The following is a 9777-nucleotide window of genomic DNA, read 5'->3' on the forward strand; positions in this document are numbered from 1 at the left end:
TTTTGTCCCTCAAATTGCTGGTCTTTAATTTTTGCCCTTCGCCTAATACCTCGAGGTTCTGGTTTGGAACTCCGGCTTAGTAAAAAAAAAAGGTGCAAGGCAGAATTTCGTAGCAAAATTAGGCCTATTCGGGCAAAAGTTAGGCCTTAAGATAGAGGTTTGCATTAAGACTAACTTTTGCCCGAATAGGCCTAATTTTGGGCAAATATAAGGCCTTAAGGCAGAGGTTTCGCGAAAGCCTTGCCTTGCGATTTTTTTTTTTTTACTGAGCGAGGTTCGAACCCAAAACCTCGGGTATTTTTGGTCACTTTTTTAAGCGAAGGCCAAAAATTAAAGACCAGTGCGTTTGAAGATCAATCCACACAAAAAAATGGATACCGAACCGTAAATGGAAAAACCGAAAAAGTAGAAAGGAATGTTATACGGTAAGTAATAATACAAGATAAGGGAATTAATATTTTGTATATATAATTTACCTCACCAGAAAAGCAATTAGGGACTGACAACTTTTATCAGCAAATAGCAAAATTTGTTGTTAAATCCTATTTAACGATGAATTAGTAATGAATTATCACAAAAACATGTTAACTATTGGTTATTTGACGATAGATAGCGACGAATACTCAATAGCTAATTTTTTTTTTGTAGTGTAGCATTTTTGACTTTCAGTACTTTTATTTCCGTATAATTACTGATACACTTACTCATATTTCACATTTTATCTCGAATGAAATAATGTATATATTCATGCGTAACTTAATGTGAATATTATTTAACGTCGCCAACCAGACATTGTACTGTTAGTTACCTGGGGATTATTTTTTTCTTGTGCAATCAAGTAACCGTCGTACGTCTTAGTTATGCGAAACTTATTTGTCCTAATATCTCTAACTAAACATCGTATTAATGCTTGTATTAGGATAGATTGCCTACATCATACCCTTGAAATGCGGTTCTTCCCCGGACCCTGCTAACGCGGAATGTTTTGTGCATCGAGCTGCCAAACATCATATTAATTGTTTTATATGCGAAATTTTATGATGAGATTTTATTTCCTAATCCATCCAGCCAAACGATAGATAAGGAAATGTCCAAATACTAGGCAAACAAGACCATATGGTAACCTAAAAAAGAAACTTCAACTAGGATTAATCAAAGCTGGAGCTTATACTTAATTTTTTGTTCAATTTTTAAGGCCACGTTTCTACTCTTGGCTAGCAGACTTGGCCATTATTCAACATGAAGACTAGTCACTAGACGGGAAATTTGTTGATTAAGAAAAATTATAGGAACATATGTGTGTGGAAAGGGAAAGGTAGCTTAATTAATTAGCTAATATCATAGGCAAATAGTTCACAGCCAATGGGAAACAGATCAGAAATATTATGCCTCTGATCTTCAAACAAATTGACTGAGTCTTCTTTGAATTGTTGTTCAAAATTAATATATGTTAAATATAATATATTATGCCTAAGTTGGAAATAAATTAACCCCCCCCCCCCCCCCTAGCAAGTTTGACTTTTTACGATCATTTAAAATGTTAGTCGTTATAGGGCGTATACAAATTAAAACTCTGCCGCTCATAATTTGTGGGGCGGTATTTGAATTGGCACAAAGTTTAAGAAAAAAATATAAAAACTTGTAGTTTAAAATAAGCTATAGACATTTGTGTGCTTATAAATTATTGCATCAAGGATAAAATGAAAAGTTTAAGGTTATAGTATTTCCAAATAAAGAAGTATGACAATTTTTTAGGGGCAGATTACAAAGAAAATTATGACACGTAACTTATGATACATGGGGGTATTCTTTTTATGACGTTCTGAATAACACCATTAGGATTTTGTGTTAGATGAAAAGGATCATTTTCATAAGCTTTCCAACCATCAAAATATGCTGAGTTTTCTCCATGTCCATCATTAGTTGCTATCTTTGAAAGAAGTTTCTTATTATTGCCTGAAATGAATCCCATCTTCTTAGTAAAACTCAAAGTTTATCAAGAAAAAATGAAGTGTTTTTTTTTTTTGGGAGGATAACTTGCTAGAGAATTTTTTGGTAGAAGTTAAAAAGACTTTGAGATGTTAGTTGGTAGAATCGAGACGAAGTGATGGCCTATTTATAGACTTTGTTTCTGACTCCATAGATATTTTGTGGTAAAGAAATTTCCATGAAATAGAGTACTTAGACTTTAACAGGACAATTGTTTTATGGAGGTATATGACTGCTTGATTAATTAGTCCGTAATCAATATGGTAATAGCGCACTAATGATGAACTGGGAATCGTCCCATCTTTAATTATTCTCCTAGCTAAGAGTTTAGTGAAATTTTTGCAGGTTATCCCTTTTCCGGATAGTTGTTTAGTAACTGATCTTCATTTAAATTCTTTTGTAATGTATGGACTTTTTAGATCATATTTAAAGATTTCTTTTAAGCAAATTGAAAATATTACCAGAAAAATATTAGATCGCCGTCTACAATTTTATAAGTTATTACAATCGTTAGACAACAATTCAATGTTTTGTTTGTAACGTTGAGAAATATGTGAGAAAACATTAGACGTGAGTCTAAAGTTGTGCGGAAATGTAATTTTTCAAGGCCTGTATTTTCATAATTTTTAAAAATAAAGACAAAATCTAAATGTTGACCTAAAAAGGGGACTTCGCGTAAATCAATGACAAAGAATTAAAGTTTTATGCATGTGCACTCACCGTGTTAAAAATATTTACACAATCAGATCATTTAAAAGATAACTACAACGCCAAAAAAGGACTTCTACTGCCTCGCTCTTTTCCATTTAAGCTGATTTAATTACGTTTGAGTGAAAAGGAGCTTGCAACTTAGTATATCAGAATATTTTAACTCGGAAATTGGATTGAATCATGAACGACATTAAATGTGTAATAACATGTCGAGGATATGACCATTGCATGCCAACAAAAATATAAAGTATAATATAAGTATATTCTGGGCTGTTTGATTGCATTTTATTTTTTTTTGACAAAAACTACATTCTAGGTTTTCGTCACACTGTTGTGGGATCGGATATGTATATTTTTATAATTTCTTATTTTGAATTAAAAGAGAATTAGTAGGAAAATCGTACCTTATCTCCAATTTAATACTGCATCTATGACGATGATACAGAAAATAATTTGGTTCTATCCAAATTAAATTTGCAACATACATGTAACGGTATACCTGAATATTTAAGTCTAGAGAAAAATACTTAATATGTCACTAACACCCCAACAGATATAAAGAAAATGAGATTTTAGTTATACATTGATGATGTAAAGAAAATTTATATCATTAATGCAATTTAATTCGTTATAGGAGATTATCACTACGAAAAACACTAAAATTAGCTAATGAGAACATTTTCGTCGCTAAACTGCTTAATTCCATTCTAACTATCTATTTTCGTTGTTATTACGTTGGTAATATGTCCATAGTTAAACTCATCAAAGTCTGACGTTAAAATTAGTTTTTTTCGTGAGCGATATTCTCCCTCCGTCCCATAATAAGTGTCACCTGAGCCAACTTTTTTTAACCCATAATAAGTGTCACCTTAGGAAACCAAGACATAAATAGTCTATTTCTTTTTCAATTCTACCCTTGGACAATAAAGTAACATCTAAGTGATGATTGGAAAAGCCACATAGTAACTTGGTATTGTTGGATTCCTAATGTCAAAAGGTTTACTTCTTGTGCATGCTCTAATCAAGAGGCAAAATAATTTGTTTTTACTATATGGGGTAATTTGATAAACTTCACATTACATTATTGGTTTCTTAATATGCATGTTTTTGGCTAAGATGACATTTATTATAAGACGGAAGAGTATTACTCTATTTCTCAAATTATCTTATTAGGTTTGTTATGAATTTTTTTTTTATACCATATCAGTATACTAAATTTAAACTAGTTTAAAATAATTACCACTGACTTGTGGGAACGAACAATGAAACTAGTGGTTGTCATCTTCTTGAACACGTGTGCTATGTTTTTGCTTAAACATAGCAAATTTTCAGATGTATTTTTCATTAAATTGATATGAGAAAAGTTGTAACTTAACTTTTCATGTAATTTTCATATATATAACTTTTATATTGAGTTAATCTAATCAAATTTAGCTTCAAAATTTGGTTAAATTGACTCTCAAACGTGAAAAGTATCACATAAATTGAGACGAGGGAGTACTAATCTCATACATTATGGACAACTATTTGTACTTTTTTTTTTTTTTTTTGCTTTAAGCATCTGATATCCGAAATTCATTGACCCAACTAATTCAAATCCTTACGAAAAGTTTATCCGGAGTCTTGGGTTAAGAATAGAAGAATCACATCCAATCATTATACTGGTTTGTCATCATCTTTTAGGTAATGATATAATGGTGTAAAGATTATCTTTGACAAAGTCACAAACCTCTGGTGTATCACTATTTCTTAATCTATTGGATGACAGTCTAACCAAATAAAAAAACAAAATGTAAACATCTGAGAAATACACTTGCTTCTTAAAAACAAGTTACAACTGATCTCCTTCATTACAAGAAGGTATACAAAAAACCCAAGAACAAAATTATTCAACAATATATAGGAGCATATTTGATTGCTTTTTGCAATCAGAGTATAGGCAAAAAGTCTTAATTAAAAAATTCAAAGAATCTCTATGAACTTCCATTCTATGTTATGTAACTAGACTTACCAACAACTACAATTAAATAATTTACCCTCCTTCAATTAGACAGTCGTATCAGGTACTTGGTGAAATTCTTGTGTGCCCAGATGCTAAACTGAACGCCTATCAGGTACTCGGTGAAACAGTCGATTTGTGCGCAAGCTGATCTAGATGCACCGTTATCGACAAAAACTAATATTGATGATGAGCTCTTCCTTTTTTCAAGTCCTAGCTTGGACCATAGGAGAAGACATTGGAGAGTGAGGAGAATTCATGAAAGGAGAGTTCATGAAATCATCCAATCTTCTAAAAGATAAACTAATTTCAAGTTTGTTCCTCCTGCATTGTTTCTTGGATGCAACTTCAAGTCCCTTATTTTCTTTAAGCACAAAGTGCCTAATTCTTCTCAACGCAACTCTCATAGTTTCATCATCCATATTAGCAAAACAAACTCTAAACCAACCAGGCTCAGAGCAATGAAATGAACAACCAGGAGAGACATTGAGTTTCACTTCATTAATAATTATATGCCAAAGATCCAATTCATCTTCAAATGTTGGCTCTTTAAGAAGCCTTCTCAAATCCATCCAGAAAAATAGTCCTGCATTACTCTTCAATGTGCTAATTCCAACTTGAGCTAGTCCCTTAGTGAACAAACCATGCCTTTGTGATAACCTAACTGAGCTCTTCGCGATAAAATTTTCAACGAAGATGTCATCCGATAACATGGAAGCAATCAATCGTTGCGTTTGTGTTGAAACGAGCCCAAAACTTGACATTTTTCGCGCAATATTCACCACAACATCATTGTATGAGTAAATGATTCCGACTCTGAATCCAGGGAACCCTAGATCTTTCGACAGGCTATAAACGATGTGCACTAAATTTTCGTTGCATCCAACAACTTCCTCTTTAACTTCCGCGATACTGATGAAGGAGGGCTGGCTAAACGCGGTAGCAGCATAGATTTCGTCGCATACTAGGTGGATGTTTTTGTCATTGATGAATCTTAGTATGTCTTTTAATGTTTCCCTGTCCAAAACTGTGCCCAATGGATTTGATGGATTGTTTATGAGTAATCCTTTGACTCTGATGTTAGATTCTTGAGCTTTCTCATATGCATCTTCTAAAGCTTCTTTTGTAACCTTGAAATTGTTAGAACTCTCACAAACAACAGGAAAAAGTTGTACTCCTGTTCTCCACCTCAAATCTCTGTCAAATCTGCAATACATAACAAGAATTAGTTACAAAATTCATCGCTAATTAAGCTATCACTAAATAACTAGTAAGTAGCTAACATGTTTTTTAATAATCCGTCGCTAATTCATAGATTAGCGACGATTTTTTGTTGTTTAGCTACTGAAGTTGTTTGTCTATCTTTTTTTTAGTGACGAAAATGTAGTAAAAGATTTTGTTACATTATCTGGTAACTTAAAAGATAGTTGTAAGTCTGTAAGTGTCCGTTCATGATAAGTGAGATAAGTAACCTAGAAAATAAAGCAGGTAACCTACTATAACAGATTAAAATACACTGATAACATAAATATTATTTACATCATGATATATATAAGTTGTAAATCCAACTTAATTATTCATTATTCAACTTTTCTATTTTTTTCCCCTCCCATTTCTTAATGTTTTCCTTAGCTTAGAAAACATTGCTTTATATGGGCGTCATGTTTAATAGAACTATGATCTAAAAAATCTTTTGACTGGACTATTGCTAAGGAGGCCAGTAAAGTCTTCTAATATGTTATTTAATTAAAAGTCTTCTAGTCTAAATATAGTTACAGATGGCTTTGGGAACAAATGATAAATAATTCACTATGGTGGAAAATTAATCAAAAGTCAACTTTCTCTCTAGATCTCTTGAGTTTTCTTTGACTTTAATTTTGGGTCTATGTTTCTATAATTATGGCTGCTTTTGCGGGAAAATAATAAATAATTCATTAAGGTCCAATCTAATAAAAGGTAGATGTATCAGATCTGTCTTTTGTTTATGGTCTTTGTCACTTAGAGCCCGATAGTCATTTAGGTTGCTATTATAGGACCTACTTTTTTGTTTCTTGAACAGAAGTCGTTGTGTTCATGTCCCACACCAATAATTTACTTGGTCCAAGTACCAAAATAACTGCAAATTTAATTTTAATTTAAAGAAGAGAAGAGAATCTTATAATCATTCTTAAAGTCTGTGTTGTGGCAGATCGTTATCTTATTTTTTAGGTTATTAATTTCACTTTTTGTAAACTGCTACCTATCGTATGGCAGTATAATTTAACTTGTTGCGGCAGCAGTTAGTAATTTCACTAATTATGGATGGCTATCTTTTATTATGACATGCTAGACTTAATATTCTTCTAGAATAATTAATTCTTTTTAAAAAAAGTGAATTCTTACCCTGGATAATATGGTGTAGGAACTAGAAATGCATCACCAGGATCAGCCAAACAAAATGCCAGAGTTTCATGAGCTCCAGTTGCTCCTCCACTCATAACTATTCTTTCTGGATCAAATGTCACTCTATCTCCTCTCACTTTCTCCATGAATCTTGAAACAGCCTGAACATTTACAAAGTAATGGATTTAGAATTTGAAGTATACGAGTATGACGCTTTTTTGCTCGCCATTGAACTCACGACTTATTTATGCTACTAAATTCACAGTTTATTATATATACATATTTAGTGAATTTCTCAACATAGATATAGGATTTTAGCCAAATTGCTACTGGATTCTGCCGAACCCCTACCATATGCTTTGAATCCGCCCTCGGCGAATCTAGACTAGAGTCGGGCAGTTAGACCGTGTCTAGCTCAGCTTATGTGTGTCTGAAGAAAAATTACCAAATAGTATATGGAATTTCCGTTGGAAAAGCTTCCGACGAGCCAATTTCCGATGGCCTCCTTCAAAAATTTCCCTCGGAAATTCGCATGTTTTTACTTGTGATTTATACATAAAGAATTAAATGACTGACTTTAAATGCTGGATTTGATCACGACTAGATTTCATGTTTCTCATACCTTCGTGAATTCTAGCAAGCCATGATAGTCTTGAAAAATAGCAATATCCTTAAAATCTTGAGCTCCTTCAGATGTGCAAATGGAAGCTTTTGGGTTATTGACTACCCATTCTTGGATTAAATCAAAGCAAAGCTGCAAAAACATCACAAGAAAACACAAATTGTTTAGTGTGTGATCAAGGATTGTATTGTGTAGAAATATCTATCTAAACAAGAAAAGGAAAGAGACAACGATGAGGCAGAGCCAAAATTTAAACTTAACAAGTCCAACCTCTCAGATTCTTAGCTTGAACAAATTATATTTTTGAAACTTTGGTTGAATGAAATATATGTTTAAATTTTATAGATTTTTTGTATACTTGTCAAAAATAAAAAATAAAATAGCGAATTCCAACGAGTCCGTCTGAAATTGGCTGGTCGAAAACGTTGATGTTTCAACGGGGACGTTCTTTGGAAATTCGTGCTTTTTTTTAGTTGTGTATATTTTGTGTCGAAAATACTAGGTTTAGCTGAATCCATGAAAAGAGGTTTGTATATAGTGCAGTTTTCCGGCTAAGCGGATTCGAAGTTCAGTGTAAGTACTGTTTCACATACCTGATTTTCAGCGAGACCCATCTGAATAACACCTTTAGGATTTTGTGTTAGATGAAAAGGATCATTTTCATAAGCTTTCCAACCATCAAAATATGCTGAGTTTTCTCCATGTCCATCATTAGTTGCTATCTTTGAAAGAAGTTTCTTATTATTGCCTGAAATGAACCCCATCTTCTTAGTAAAACTCAAAGTTTATCAAGAAAAAATGAAGTGTTTTTTTTGGGAGGATAATTTGCTAGAGAATTTTTTGGTAGAAGTTAAAAAGTCTTTGAGATGTTAGTTGGTAGAATCGAGACGAAGTGATGGCCTATTTATAGACTTTGTTTCTGACTCCATAGATATTTTGTGGTAAAGAAATTTCCATGAAATAGAGTACTTAGACTTTAACAGGACAATTGTTTTTTGGAGGTATATGACTGCTTGATTAATTAGTACGTAATCAATATATATGGTAATAGCGCACTAATGATGAACTGGAATCGTCCCACCTTTAATTATTCTCCTAGCTAAGAGTTTAGTGAAATTTTCGCAGTTTATCCCTTTTCGGATAGTTATTTAGTAACTGATCTTCATTTAAATTCTTTTGTAAGGTATGGACTTTTTAGATCATATCTAAAGATCTCTTTTAAGCAAATTGAAAATATTACGAGAAAAATATTAGATCGCCGTCTAAAATTTTATAAGTTATTACAATCGTTAGACAACAATTCAATGTTTTGTTTGTAACGTTGAAAGATATGTGAGAAAACATTAGACGTGAGTCTAAAGTTGTGCGGAAATGTAATTTTTCAAGGCCTGTATTTTCATAATTTTTAAAAATAAAGACAAAATCTAAATGTTGACCTGAAAAGGGGATTTCGCGTAAATCAATGACAAAGAATTAAAGTTTTATGCACGTGCACTCACCGTGTTAAAAATATTTACACAATTAGATCATTTAAAAGATAACTACAATGCCAAAAAAGGACTTCTACTGCCTCGCTCTTTTCCATTTAAGCTGATTTAATTACGTTTGAGTGAAAAGGAGCTTGCAACTTAGTATATCAGAATATTTTAACTCGGAAATTGGATTGAATCATGAGCGACATTAAATGTGTAATAACATGTCGAGGATATGACCATTGCATGCCAACAAAAATATAAAGTATAATATAAGTATATTCTGGGCTGTTTGATTGCTTTTTTTTTTTTTTTTGACAAAAACTACATTCTAAGTTTTTGTCACACTCTTGTGGGATCGGATGTGTATATTTTATAATTTCTTATTTTGAATTAAAAGAGAATTAGTAGGAAAATCGTACCTTATCTCCAATTTAATACTGCATCTATGACGATGATACAGAAAATAATTTGGTTCTATCCAAATTAAATTTGCAACATACATGTAACGGTATACCTGAATAGTAAGTCTAGAGAAAAATACTTAATATGTCACTAACACCCCAACAGATATAAAGAAAATGAGATTTTAGTTATACATT

The 9777-nt window shown here is 32.3% G+C and overlaps 1 protein-coding gene across 1 annotated transcript; it reads right to left on the reverse strand.

The window, feature by feature from the left end:
- Nucleotides 1-4499: 4499 nt before the first annotated feature.
- On the reverse strand, nt 4500-8589 carry LOC132609912 (1-aminocyclopropane-1-carboxylate synthase-like). The gene is made up of 4 exons (XM_060324119.1): nt 8297-8589; nt 7704-7835; nt 7082-7242; nt 4500-5905 (listed from the first exon to the last, which is right to left on the reverse strand). The coding sequence occupies exons 1-4, from the start codon at nt 8465-8467 to the stop codon at nt 4906-4908; spliced, it is 1464 nt and encodes a 487-aa protein (XP_060180102.1). The 5' UTR covers nt 8468-8589; the 3' UTR covers nt 4500-4905.
- Between the last annotated feature and the right edge of the window lie 1188 nt (nt 8590-9777).

This window comes from Lycium barbarum, chromosome 9 (assembly GCF_019175385.1).
Source record: "Lycium barbarum isolate Lr01 chromosome 9, ASM1917538v2, whole genome shotgun sequence".
In the NCBI taxonomy this organism is placed as follows: domain Eukaryota; kingdom Viridiplantae; phylum Streptophyta; class Magnoliopsida; order Solanales; family Solanaceae; genus Lycium; species Lycium barbarum.

Excerpts from the sequence above, each read along its gene's own strand:
- LOC132609912 (XM_060324119.1), bottom strand. The coding sequence starts at position 8,467 with ATGGGGTTCATTTCAGGCAATAATAAGAAACTTCTTTCAAAGATAGCA. Across the intron at positions 7,243-7,703 it reads GCTTGCTAGAATTCACGAAG|GCTGTTTCAAGATTCATGGA; the intron begins GTATGAGAAACA and ends GTAAATGTTCAG. Across the intron at positions 5,906-7,081 it reads CCTACACCATATTATCCAGG|ATTTGACAGAGATTTGAGGT; the intron begins GTAAGAATTCAC and ends TATGTATTGCAG.